The sequence below is a fragment of the Coccinella septempunctata genome, chromosome 8 (assembly GCF_907165205.1).
Source record: "Coccinella septempunctata chromosome 8, icCocSept1.1, whole genome shotgun sequence".
In the NCBI taxonomy this organism is placed as follows: domain Eukaryota; kingdom Metazoa; phylum Arthropoda; class Insecta; order Coleoptera; family Coccinellidae; genus Coccinella; species Coccinella septempunctata.
Window position 1 is genome coordinate 13,745,383 of NC_058196.1, and position 15,005 is coordinate 13,760,387.

General features: G+C 32.3%; 1 protein-coding gene and 1 long non-coding RNA gene across 3 annotated transcripts in view; one reads left to right on the forward strand and one right to left on the reverse strand.

The window, feature by feature from the left end:
- Nucleotides 1–8,952, reverse strand: part of LOC123319328 — a 76,190-nt gene extending 67,238 nt beyond the window's left edge. Inside the window, exon 1 of the mRNA XM_044906239.1 lies at nt 8,794–8,952. Within this exon, the coding sequence (XP_044762174.1) occupies nt 8,794–8,845 (52 nt within the window). The 5' untranslated portion in view covers nt 8,846–8,952. The remainder of the gene's footprint in view (nt 1–8,793) is intronic.
- Nucleotides 8,953–13,096: 4,144 nt separating this feature from the next.
- On the forward strand, nt 13,097–14,434 carry LOC123318882. Of its 2 annotated transcripts, none has more exons than XR_006538412.1 (5): nt 13,097–13,240; nt 13,345–13,534; nt 13,590–13,829; nt 13,887–14,080; nt 14,175–14,434. It is a non-coding gene; the product is annotated as an uncharacterized LOC123318882 (long non-coding RNA). The 2 variants fall into 2 exon arrangements; XR_006538411.1 differs by having other exon boundaries at nt 13,590–13,825.
- Nucleotides 14,435–15,005: the final 571 nt, after the last annotated feature.

The following is a 15,005-nucleotide window of genomic DNA, read 5'->3' on the forward strand; positions in this document are numbered from 1 at the left end:
CCGTAGTCCTTAACTGACTTATGGATCAGTTGCCTGGGATTTCGCGGCAAAGAGCCATATCAAAAGAATTCAGGCCACTAAAAACAAGCTGCTACGATGTGCACTAGATGCACCTTGGTTTATCAGGAATAGACAGATTTATAGGGACCTTAAATGGGAAACCATAACGGAATTCATGAACGGAAAAGCAGAAAAATTATTCGAAACAGCGTGGATTACGACCCAGAGGAAGACAAAAGGAGAATGCGAATTTACCGAAGGAGACCAAGAGATCAATTAAAAAGAGATTAAAATAAGAACAGAAACTTATTGAAAAATCTAATAAAGTGTTATCCAATAGAGGATAAACACATCAATCCCAGCACGATATTGTGCGAGAAGAAACCCGACTAAGAGATGAACGGTTTATAGGCAAATGCCCGGAACCAACATTCAAGAAGCAGCCCTCCCCTCAGGGGAGGGTGGTTCGTCTGACTTGCAGATTTTCCCCCTGCTACACCAAAAAAAAAACCAATTGTACCTTTCATAATGGTAGTTTTGTTAAATAAATATGAATAAATATTAAAAGTCAGATTGACAATCAATTTTTTGAAATCTACAAAGTAAAAAGTTATCTTATCGAATACACCTCGAGCCTTGATAAATCCTCTTGATAAATGAGGCCTTCGGCTTCGGGCTTTTATCAAGCAACACGCTTAAAGCATTCTCTATGACAAAATTATCTCTGTATCATCAAGGCCCTAGGGGTATTACTATACTCCATTCACTTTTATTCTAGCAGTCGGTTGGCCATAGAAATTTGACACATTTCACTCTGAATAGTACGAAAATGTGTGGTGTTGATGCTTGTCAAAACATTTTTGGGTTTTAAATCAACGCTATGTTGCCCGTTCTACGTAAAAGTTTCTGTTATTACTTATTTTATCACAATATCGAATATCTACGGAATATATGTGACGAACAAAATTTAAGTTTATACAAACTGATGGCATACCCAATCTAGTTATTTCCATGAAAAATACAAGAGATCAGTATAATAATAATATCATAATATGCTCTAGCTTGAGGAGAGGTAATGTTCGTTATCTCCTTTGGCTAAAGTTTGAATACGTTACATCAGTTGCAGATTTCAAAAATATTAACCTGAAGATGAAATGCATAGGATGCAGTGGTTGGGAATGGGTATCTTCCGAATGAATTAACAGATAATTACAAAAATGTTAAATTCTTCAACAAAAATCATCTTGCATCAATGGAAGCAAAAGGAATTGAAGGAAGTTTCAAGTAAGGATGAACTTCACCTTTGAACAAAAATTTCACATGAATAAACAATTAACAATTACAACTGGGTCGTATTTGTGGCTGTTCATCTTAATACATTGATATAATAATAATGGGGTATTTATTGGTACCTTAAGACATTTACAATGTATAGGACAAGTCAAACGAAATATTTTTCATTCAATCGAAAACTCATTCTACGATGACATTAATCGAAAATCCTGTAGTAACGTTTCGTATCAATTCACCAAAATCATAGTTTTATTAATCTATGACCAAAATATAAAATTCTCAAATGCCACCACTTTTTGGGTCTGCCAATAGAAGGAAATTCTTTGTCATCCTCTTCACAATCTTTCTGATTGTGGAAATATTCAGCTGAAATATAAGTCGATTTGATTCAGATGAAGAATTATATAAATTCTCGTACATTGAATGTGTTCGCTACCGTCTGACGTATTGTGGATTTTAGAATATCAGGGTATAACTATTCGAATGAGCGGACCTAAATTCTAAATAGCACTTCCTGAAACCCTGTCTTCTCCCTCTTTCAAACACTTTCGACATTTTCTTAATAAAAATTGATTTTAGTTGTGGCAACGGCGTTATGACATTAACGACATTTCATGAGTGCCAACCTTATTCCGTTCTAGTTACAAAAACTTGAGAAAATTATTTCATGGCCAACCGACTGCTAAAATAAATGTGAATACAGTATACTGATAACAACGACGGGTGTGATGCAGCACTACTCACGGGGAGACAGGAATAATTTCCTTTCATCATCTCTCTATCTCTTATAATTTTATAATTATTTTAAGAGAACTTTTATGATTCTGGCATCCTTTTCTTCCTCCTGATCGACAACAAGGAGCCGAGAATTACCCAGGGCCCGAGCAACACCATAATATCAAAAACCTGAAAAGAGCTTCAACAGTACTTAACCCTTTAGATCTCCGAGATATCTGAAATAATGTGAATGTTCTTCTGGAGAGGAGTGTTAAAGCTGCCAGTTCATAATATTCAGTTCATAATAATCTTTATTCATCCCTCAAGACATTCAAATGTCAAATCAAATAGTACACATTAAGATCAGGAAATAAAAAAAATTAAAAAAATGTTACATTATATGGGATCTTTTAGTTTAGACATTCACATATACTTAAACATCCTCTTCTTCTCAATCTCAATCAAGGCATTAAACTTTATAACCATTTGCCAAACAACATTCTATCTCTTGATTGGGCAAATTCAAAAAAGTGAATGTCAAATATATGTTATAATATAGTAAATGATTACATTGATTACCTTAGTCCAGTAGAATAGTATATGTAGTTATACCTTGCAAGAGTTTATACACGTGCAGATCTAATTAATTCGTTTCCCAACGTAACATTTCTTCCGAAAGTTAAAACAACATTCCGCAGATAGATTCATCACAAACTGCTACCAGCTTCCAATTATAGCTTTATTAGAACAAGTTCGAAATCTGCAACTTCACAGCCTATTGTGCCATCTAGTTCAAAGGCAGTCAGTTCAGTATCCTCTTCAGGGTGAAATTCTATTTGCTGCTAGTACGTTGGAGTTGGAGATTATTCATTCCAAGTGTTATGATATGGGGATGAATCGATTCAGCAGGATTCGGACAAAAAAAATTCTATGGAAAGGTACTTTTTCTCGCATCATATATGAAGAAAAAAGGGTTGGTAATTTTAGTCATATTTATTTGAAAATTGTCTGCCCTTGATAGGATGAAAATGTAGATGGTGTTTTTTTTTAATAGCCACTTCATCTAACGAAGAATGATCGCCGGTCTAAAGACCCCTCCTCGGTCCGTGAACCAAATCCTTAATATTGTAAATTCGAATATTTTCATCAGAACTAACCGAAAATTGTGACATAGACGTACTCCTACCTCAAAAGACTCAGACTTCAACTGAAGGCAACTCCTTGAAAGGGTTTTTCGAAGGGTACGATTACTTTCTGAGTTCCATTTGTGATCGCAATTTTCATTCTGAGAACACATCATTTCTCACGAGAGTTTGATAAGGAGAAAATAATTTACTGCTTACGTTATTCTGTTCCAGATATAATTAGATGATTTTGAGATAAAAAGAGGAAATTTCCTTCAATATAAATTTGATGTATACTTCATTCACTTTTATTTTAGCAGTCGGTTGGCCATGGAAATTTGACACATTTCACTCTGTATAGTACGAAAATGTGGGGTTATGAAGCTTGTCAAAACATTTTTGGGTTTTAAATCAACGCTATGTTGCCCGTTCTACGTAAAAGTTTCTGTTATTACGTATTTTATCACAATGTCGAATCTCTTCGGAAAATATTTGACGAACATAATTGAAGTTTATACAAACTGATTGAAGGCATACCAAATCCAGTTATTTGCATGAAAAATACAAGAGATCAGTATATCATAATATGCACTAGCTTAAGGAGAGTTAATGTTCGTTATCTTCTTTGGCTTACATCATTTTTTGTAGATTTCAAAAATATTAACTCGAAGATGAAATGCATATGTTGCAGTGGTTCGGAATGGGTATCTCCCGAAGGAATGAACAGATAATTACAAGAATGTTAAATTCTTCAACAAAAATCATCTAGCATCAATATAAGTAAAAGGAATTGAAGGAAGTTTCAAGTTAAGATGAACTTCACCTTTGAACAAATGATTCACATGAATAAACAAGTAACAGGGCAACTTGCGCGTATTTGTGGCTATTCATCTTAATACATTGATGTAATAATAATAATTATAGGTATTTATTAGTACCTTAAGACATTTACATTGTATAGGACAAGTCAAATGAAAAATAGAAAAATCCATTTTAGGGAACTTATTCTCCGATGACATTTATCGAAAATCCTGTAGTAAACTTTCAGCATTAATTCACTCAAACAAAAAATTCTCAAATGCCACCACTTTTTTGGGTCTCCCAATAGAAGGAAATTCTTTGTCATCCTCTTCATTGACAATCTTTCTGATTGTGGAAATATCCAGCTGAAATATATGTCGTTTAGATTCAGATGAAACATTATATAAATTCTCTTACATTGAATATGCGTTCGCTACCGTCTGACGTATTGTGGATTTTAGAATATCAGGGTATAACTATTTGAATGAGCGGACCTGAATTCTAAATAGCACTTCCTGAAACCCTGTCTCTTTTTTCAATCACTTTCTGCATTTTCGTAATAAAAATTGATATTAGTTGTGGCAACGGCGTTATGACATTAACGACATTTCATGAGTGCCAACCTAACTTCGTTCTAGTTACAAAAACTTGAGAAAATTATTTCATGGCCAACCGACTGCTAAAATAAATTTGAATGAAGTATAGATGTATCATACGTCGATATGTAAAGTGTCAGTGTCCTGTTTATATTTGTCTTGGTAATACTCCGACTGTATAAGAATACATGTACGGTCCCTTCTTTCATATGATTTTTTCCTTGTCATCGTGTTCTTAACTAAATAATTTATCAAAGGGCGGCTCATAAGAAAAGAGGAAGCAGGGGAGGTTGAGCCTTCTCATACAGCTGATCACCAAAATTCATAATGAAGATACATTTATAACCTATCATAATTTTCAAAAATAAATTTTCAAAAAATATTTCAGAACGTCTGGACTAGATATTCAGATGAATGAATCTGTTTCGAACTCGAACCCGTGAAACTATCGCATCATATCTAGCGGCCATGGCGTTGTAGTGCAATATGTATTAAATATTAAAGGAGGATTTTCTGCATTTTGTTACGCTGATAGCGAAAGGTTGGCCATCGAGCCTGAATCGGTGAAATCGGCTCGGTTCGATGCTTATTCCACCATGTAGAGGAAAATTTTGGCCGAGCCTGAGCTATCTCACGGTACGGAGTACGTTCACAAGTCTCCTAAGCTACTAAAGTAAGGTAAGGATTCAGCCGACTGCGACTGACCGGTTTCACAGCCGTCTATAGAGGGCTACCTTAGAGCATTTAGAAGGCTGGGCCGATAGTATCTAGGGTTTATTTTCACAAAGAGTTCGCATTGATTCCAATTCAAATTTATTGGCTTTGTGGGAAACTCGAATTTTGAAAACTTTTGTTGTCAGTGGTTGATTCGGGATCGAAAGTATAATGGATAATACTGAGTGTCTCAGGAAGAATGCGACAAATGGATACCATGAATTAATGTCATCAGGCTGGACTCGCATCAAGAGGCTTTAATCGCCTGAGTGCCTTCGTTTGGGATATACATGCAGAGTGATGTTATCTTATAAGTGAAATTTCACAGTTCAATAACTCTTGAACTAATTGACCGAATGATTTCAAATTTTGTCACCCTTTACTGTCCCCTTTCTTTAATATATCAGATCCGTACTTAAAATTTTTAGACTTTTCCTATTTTTGTGAATATTGGATCACCCTGTATACTATAGTAAGTGAATATATTTCTGCTACAACGAATAGCTTGAATGTTGAGAAGTAGGCTCAATTTTTTGGTGGAAGAAGTATTTTTTCTACAAACGTGCGCGTTCAACCTTTTTCTCGCACGCATCTCAAGTTGCAAAGAATCACTTTCCCAAAAGGTGCGGTAAAAACGCCTCCTGAGAATTTCTTCCTCCATAATGAAGAGATGACGAGAAATATCGATTTTTCATAAACAAGTTGTGAATGAATACGTTGATTACAAGCTTTCATGACCGACACTTGGGAAACTATAAGAAATAGTGGAAAAGGATCAAGTACCTACAATTTTGTAGAGCTCGAAAAGTTCTATGAAAAAATTCGCGATTGCATAAATATACTATTCGTCTTGTGGAAAAACAACGCATCAAAAATATATAATACTGAATGTTGAACAAACTGTGTATGTATATCAATCATATTGAAGCTCGAATCATTTAGTGTTAGGAGGCGACTACCATGTAGATAGCCCAGAGGTGATTACCCCATTTCGGACTTGGGAAATATACAAGATGTTCCTGAATAGGAGGTACAAACGCAAACGTTTCGTTTTCGAGATACAGGGTGTTGAATTTCTTTGAAAAGTTTGAATTTTTGGATTGATATCAAAACAAGTTGTGAAAACACATTCATTATTAGAAATACCGAGTTAAATGTCATGTGTCAAAACTAACAATGAATTTATTCACTACAGAGCATACTGACGTTTATGACAATTTCACTCATTCCATTTTTTGTGAGAAAGTTTCCATAGCTCGTTTCACAGTTTCACAAGCAAGCCGGCAAAACTTACGGCCGGTTTCATAATCAAACCTAGAGTCGCTTTGATTTCAAAACTTCCTTTAACCCTACTAACGTCCAGTTTCATAATCGAATTTAACGTCATTTTTAGCTTAAAGCTTCCTTTACTGTCATTTTTAGTAGGGTTGAGGGAAGCTTCAAAATTAAAGCTTCTTTGACACTATTTTTTAAAATTAACAATGGCTCAACAAGAAAAAGTTCTGGAGGCAAACAGCAGACAGGGTTCTAGAAAAAATATCACCCTATAGATTTGCTATCGAAATTTGCATGTCACAATTACCAATTATAACATTCATGCCAAATTTCAGGTGAATATCATGGGAAGTGTAGATACTATGAGAAAAAAACTTGAAATAAATTTTAACTTTCTCACTCTGTATCTCGAAAACGAATCTATTGGATTCCCATGTTTCTGAGATTTTTTTCCTTGAAATTACTCAAGGAATCCCACGTATGAAATTGAAAGCGTAAATTAGGAACTAGTGAATGCCGTTTCTGAATGGAGATTCTTGAGGTATTAGTATTACTTCTTCTTAAGATGCGTGTGGATGAAGGATTGAAGAAATAATTTCTTTTCAAGTGCATCGTTCTGCCTCAAGTTTTTTCCTATTTTAGCGCGCTATCTCAAAAAAATATGATAGTTTTGTGGGATAACAGATTTCAAAGAAAACTCATCCTTCTTTGTTTTAGCTCACGAGACTTTATTGTCTCTCCATCAGGGGTACTGAAAGAATGCTTTATTAAATAATAGCAATCAAATATGGGCTCACGATTTCGAGATTCCATTCTAAAGATGTTGATAAAACTAGAAGACTTAACAGTTATAACTTGTGGAAGTACCATTGATTAAAACCGAAATGGAGGCAACAATTTATATGAAGCAAAGTCGAATTGCCCGTCATGAATTTACCTACTGTTGAATTTAAAATGAAAATTCGTCATCGCCACAAACTTTCTGAATTAAGGAATCACCATAAAAAGTTGTTTCACAATGAACGATGACAAATTTATGCTGTTTATTATAAAGTCTTCAGCAGGTAAATTCATAACGGACAATTCGACTTTCCTTCATGATCATATAAATTTTGTCATTTGTCATTGCTCCCATGTCTGTTTTGATCAATGTCAAAACTTATTATTAAGTCTGCTATTCTCATTAACACCTTAAGAATGCAAGCTCGAAATCGTGAGCCAATTTCCATTTATTTGATTGTAATTTAAGCATTCTTTCAGTTCTCCTGATGAAGAGACAATAAACAGTCTCAAAAGCTTGAGTAAAGATTAATGAGTTTTCTTAAAAATCTAAATTATCATATCATAAATAGTTACAAATACACGCATTAATCATCATATCTCAATATAAAAAAAATCCTTGATAATAAGAAGTTTAAATGATGAATTTATTATTGCCGATAATTAACCCTAAACACTCAGAAACTTGGAATTTCCAAGTAGACAATATTGCTGAAAATTAACTGACATAAATCAGAGAGAGTTTGCACCTATTAATTTTTCGCTCCATAATTACTCGAAATGAATAATCAGGAGAAAAACTTTGGACTTATTTTTAAAAGTCCGAATCTCGGTCTGAATGTAGGTCTCGATGTAGGTATATTGTTGGAATCATTCTGTAGAATGATGTCCACGATGCTCTAGTTCTTCTTAAATAATGTGATTTCAAATCCTGTATCCAGAATGAATGAGATGAGGAATATCAGAATGTTATAAGAGCTCTACTCATCAATACGATATATTTCGCAGAAGTACATCTGGATTGAACCTGAATTATAAATTTATAAGTTATAAACGCAGGTATAAGGAAAATTCACAGTATCTTTTCAGTTAATTATTCCTGATACCTACATTTTTCATTTCAAAATGTCTGTATTTACAAGGTATATTGCCGTTTCAAACCAATTCCTTCAAATAAATATAGATGTGCTTGTATTTTTTCGCAACGAAAAATACACGGATAGGAAATGCGGCGGATGCATTTTTCTATATGATATTTAATTGGACGAAATCTTTCTTTCTCATAGGTATTCTCATATTCTCAGACAGTTTTTGATAGATTTCATTTAAGAAATAATAATATTGAATATCAACCCTGCTTGTATAAAGTTTATACAAGCTTTATACAAGTTTATATAGAATAAAGAATTATATATCCTGATCATCATAAACATTCGATCAGAGCATGGAAATATTACCTAACGTTCTTTAAATATTACATATCACGGACTCACCCAAAGTAGCAAAATATCCTAAGATGATGATCAAACCATGCGCGCAGAACATTTTAGAAAGTGAAACTTAAACGATTACGGTGCTATTGTAAAGACATCTCGCGAAGTACTACTGCTACTACCAAGCCTTTGCAAAGATGTCAGACCGCGGTCATCTCCCCAAACAAACACAAAACAAGGACTCTCACTGTGTGTGTGTGCAGTACCATAGACAATCAATGTGCAGTACAGGTCAAAGATTTGGTATCATACACGTATTCTTGTAGACAATCGGATTGGTGTCATTTATTCTTGACAAAATATATACCATTAGTGAAATGAAGACGAATTCAAAAAAGTTCAGAGGATTTCAGGATGTTATTCAGCACTAATTTTATATAAAATTGTATAGTCCTTCTTATTCTTCAATACGTGATACGTTTGAATATTGTCACTATATGTATATTGAATGAATGGAAATACATAAATGAATTAATCATTACACGCGGTGGTCCAACGAAAACTTAACACCTCGATTTTCCGACTTTGAAATGAAATTATGGAAAATCGCTTCGACCCGTCAATTTCTGATTCGAGGGGAAACATTTTTTCTGCTCTTTCAATCCCCCGTAACTGCAACCCCCTACTATACTGCATTCAACTTTATTTTAGCAGTCGGTTGGCCATGGAAATTTGACACATTTCACTCTGTATAGTAGAAAAATGTGGGGTTATGACGCTTGTCAAAACATTTTTGGCTTTTAAATCCACGCTATGTTGTCCGTTCTAGGTAAAAGTCTCAGTAATTACGTATTTACTTAAAACGCTAAATTAATTCGGAAATATGGTAATTTACATAACAAACGTTTATACAAACTGATTGAAGGCATGCACCAAATCTAGTTATTTGCATGGAAAATACAAGAGATCAGTTTTTAAATGTATTTATTTTCGCTATGGAAGAAAATTAATAATATGCAGTTGGTTGAGAAGAGTAAATATTGGTTTCTTTGGCTAAACGTTGAAGACATTACATCACTTGTTGAATTCAAAAATGCGCGAGTTCACGCAGAATAAATGAATGTGCGACTGTTTTGAACCGTTCTGGAATCATCGTAAAAGCGAAGCAAAACAAGCCTATACCAAAGATGAAATGCATCTGATCCAGTGGTAGTGAATGGGTTTATCTCTCAAAGTAATTAATGGATACTCACAAGAATGTTAAATTCTTCAACAAAAATCATATTGTATCAATGGATATCAAAATAGTGAAAGGGAGTTATAAGGCAAGAGGAACTTCAGAAAAATTTCACACAAAATATTTATTGATCCCTTAAGACATTCACAATGTATAGGACAAGTCAAATGTAAAATTGACCTTCTAGAACTTATTTAACGATGACATTTATTGAAAATCCTTAACACTCTAGTAACTTTTTTATACAAGATACATTTGATTGTTTCTTTTTTTATTGAGCAACTCAACAGTGGTTGGCAGATGATCACACAATATTATGGCCTGATACACCTGAGCAAGAAATTTCATATGGAGATGTTAAAGTATTGAATAATGACTATTTGAACCTTAATAATCTAGGCACCCTGAACCCAACTTATCTGGGCCACTCACGCCCTCTAACAGAAAACCACATATATATATATATATATATATATATGTGATGATAATTTCTGTTGTTCATGGGTCCTCTAAGATCAATGATCTGTTTGAATACTTTGCTCTTGCAGATTTTTTTGAATGTCAACTGAGTTGCTCGTGTCCTGATGAAGAGCCCAACAATAGGCTCGAAATATAGACAATCGAACGACAAATAGTTGTCTCTGTTTACAACCAGCCCCTTGCCGACTACCCATAGTATTTTAACATATATATATATATATATATATATATATATATATATATATATATATATATATATATATATATATATATATATATATATATATATATATATATATATATATATATATATATATATATATATATATATATATATATATATATATATATATATATATATATATATATATATATATATATATATATATATATATATATATATATATATATATATATATATATATATATATATATATATATATATATATATATATATATATATATATATATATATATATATATATATATATATATATATATATATATATATATATATATATATATATATATATATATATATACAAATTCAAATTGACAGATTCAATGTATTTCGTAATTTTATTGTAAATGAATTGATGGTTTGTAGATTACAGATAAAAACAGTAAGTTAATGTGCACGTGATGAAGAATTATGACTGATTTTGAATGTATTTTTAGATGTAAATGTCCCAGCCAAACCTATTTCATAATCTTGAAAAAGGCTTATATACGCCGAAACATATGTCGATTACAAGTTATAAAATCTGAATACCTGAAGTTTTATTGTGCTCTAAACCCAATTGCACCTAAAATATATATATATATATATATATATATATATATATATATATATATATATATATATATATATATATATATATATATATATATATATATATATATATATATATATATATATATATATATATATATATATATATATATATATATATATATATATATATATATATATATATATATATATATATATATATATATATATATATATATATATATGCGAATCGGTCTTTTTGAGGACATTTCATATATTTCTCATATATCAAATATAATGACATAGTTAGGTTCGCATTGTAATTTTGGGTCATATAATTCGATCCGTTTGCCCATATGTGAATTTTTTTGCTATCTATAGGGAAAAATGCATGTATGTGACCATTTGGGGACGCTCGAAAAAAATTTTTTTTTTGTGTTTTTTTGGATAAAGGTGGTGTATTCTTCTTCTTCGCCTGGAATATCATGGTTCGTACCTTGTTGTAGTAGACTTACTTTTTATATTTTTGCAATAAAATGAGTTGATTCACTAATAGTATTGACCACTTGACGAACAAAAATGATATTTAGCAACCGAAAAAAAAATTTAAATCATTATTTAATTTCATATATTGAAGCTGGATTTTACAATGGTGAATCACTTCTTTGAATGATTTTATGCTCAATATGCTGTGAATTTAAAGGAATAAAAGTCAAGAAATGAATTCATGTAAAAATTCAGTCCTGTACATCATCATAACCAATATTTCATAAAATGATTGGATTCGCTTTCAGGATATAATGATAATTAAATTGAACTTCTTAATAGGACATCGCAGTTTATCACCCTATGTAGAGCATGTATTTATTGAGCGAAGAACTGTATTATTCAAATCATCCATTGATATACTGAGTAGCAGTTATTTGATAACAAATAATTGGCATGTATTCATTAATAATTTTATAATATGTATCATCGTTTCGAGGAATGCAACACTATGTCCCATAATCATTTCATGTAATAATGTAACAAAAATTCATTTGAATTAAGGTGAGCAGTCACAATGCCCCCAAGGAAAATCGCCATAATATTCTGTAATGAAATTTATCTGGCAACGCTGCTCAGACCAGCCCCTCTAGCTAGGGGATGAGTTTAAAGACGGAAGACGGAACCGAGATGCGAATTCCCAAAGCAGGTAGAATGGTCCAGTAAAGGAAGGGCTGAAATCACTTTTTCTCGGAAAGAGCTGCATTTTTGATATGTTAATTGTTATGAAAAATGAAACATATGGACAAAAATGCAGGTGTCAAAATTTTCAAAAATTCGTGAAAATATACGGTTTTTCTGAAATTTTCGAGAATGAGAAGGTTTATGAAAAAAAAAATTCTAGTAAGAGTTGTGAAGCGGAAAAATCTAGTCGAAATTGTTTGCTTTCCCGTGGAAAGTGATTTTGTATACTGTTTAGCAAGGTATTTCTCTAACGCGGCAATAGCAGTGAATTCGAAATTTGGCGCCTATTGTTCAAAGCTTAGACTAATAAGAAAGTTAGTATGTTTACATTTTACTGGGAACACACCTTAAATTTGTTCACTTGCGCTGTTGCCAACTCTATGCGAGGGTCAGCCGTCGCGAGCATGTTTTTTAACTAAAAAATGTAAAAACTAAAGAAATTGGGTTAGAAAATTGCTGAGACAGAGATCGAAACTCATAAAGCAAACCTTTTCATTTCTGATTTGGTAAAAGGAATACTTTTCATTCAAAAATGAGTAAATATATTTTTCCTGAAATTGCACTAGAAAAGATAAACATCAGAGATTCAGCCCAATTTGGCAACTCCGTACTATCGGAATGTTTACCTTTGGAATCTATGAATTTGTAATTATTTTCGAAATTAGCGTTACAGGCAGTGTTTCACAGTCTAAAACTTCTGAAATTTATTCGAAGAAAGTTTTCATAATGGTAAGATACGGATAATTTCATGAATTAAATCCGAAGGATTCTGTAAATGGAACACATTCGTAAGTATAGGTTAACTTTATGTTTGTTTTGGTTTTCAGTGTCGACTCATACCACTGGTTTCAATTATATGGTTTCAATGGATAAATATTTTTATTTGTTATAGCCTTCCCAATCGAGATTCGAAATGATGGGTTTTCTCTTTGAGGTTTGGAAATTGATCGGAAAAATCCTAGATTCATTTATATATGCCCGAATCACTTCAACTGGATATAATTTGTGATAAGATAAGTAAACGTTAGCCCATTGCCCTTCCAACTCCATACATTTGAGAGCAAAGAGACTAAGACTTCAAGGTGAGAATTTTCATTGTTGTTCAAAATACTTCTTGAGACTGTATTCATATTTTAGCACTTCTCTGATTAAAAGTATGAGTACTTTATCAGAGGACACTTTTCCGAAGAGGAAACCTAGGGCAAAATTAGTTACCAATTATTTTGTTGTTATGATACCTACATACAATATACATGAGTAAAACCTCCAGACCCTCCCCAACCTTTTGAAAAGAAGCATCAGAAGAAATTGTTCAATCAGAGAAAATATTTACAGAGAAAACATTGAACCTAAAGTTTCTGCAATCAAACGAAGTAGGTAAGCTAGGTGTGGCATTTAAAGATTCATTATTGAAATATGTTTTTGTTATTTTAGAAAAACCTATGTTTGGGACATGGCTGAAGAAGAATTCAGTTCGGATAAAACAAGGCCAAACTTCATATTCATGAGGAGAACTATTTTTCGCTTCGGAGTAATGTTCATTCTGTAGTCGAAGCTATGGAACTTGAATAATCTGCTATATTTCAGAGTAAATCCTTTCATCACAGTCATCTATAAGTGCTTCTAAGGTGTAGTATTCACAAAATCCAACATAAAAATATTTTAATTTTCGTCATGAATAAACATTATTCTGTATAAGAATCAATTATGTTCTCTTTGTAGGCTCCTCTTTCTGGTAAAGGAATAAATGTTTGAGAGGAAGTTGAAAGACCTATCAACACAGATATACAGTCCTGCATTGAGATCATTTACTTTGACATTCTAATCCCCAAGAGCTAATTATTTTGCACGCATTCCATTCAACAAAAATGTTTGAAATATAAATTGATTGTGAGTGTTTTGGCCAGGGAGTTAAAGAATATTTGTGTATGCTATTTCTTTTCATTATCTTTCAAATTTTGGTAATTATTAACTGACAATGAGACATTGGTGTTTTTTTTTTATCATATAACATCATTTTTGTTCTTAATAAAGATTTTTATATATAAGTGTTTATTAATAAGAAAATATCATGCCTATTTAGGCAAGTACATATGTACAAAGAAATGGACTGGTAAGAGCGAAACCGGTCTGTCACTACTCAACCTTGATGATGGCTCGTTTCCAATGGTCATTCATATGATGGTCTTTACCAGTCCATTTCTTTGTTCATAAGTGTTTATTTATACATAAGTTGAATACAAATTCTTGGGCTGAGTTTTTGAAAATTGTGTTACTCAAAATTGTCCACTCGTATAATTTATGTGATTAGGTATATGGAATCAAATATCGAAAGTTTGAATTATAGAATACTGTGTATAGAAATAATAGTGAAATTGAATTCGGTCAGAAATGTACCCACTGTGAATTGCATTGCTAAGATGCAGTTACTATCTGTTCGATGAATAGTCAGAACATTTATTCTATGATAAATTATTCATCAAGCCATGTAGTCGAATCAATCGAAATTACGAATTATAATATATCCGAGTTATAATGTGTAATTGGTTATTT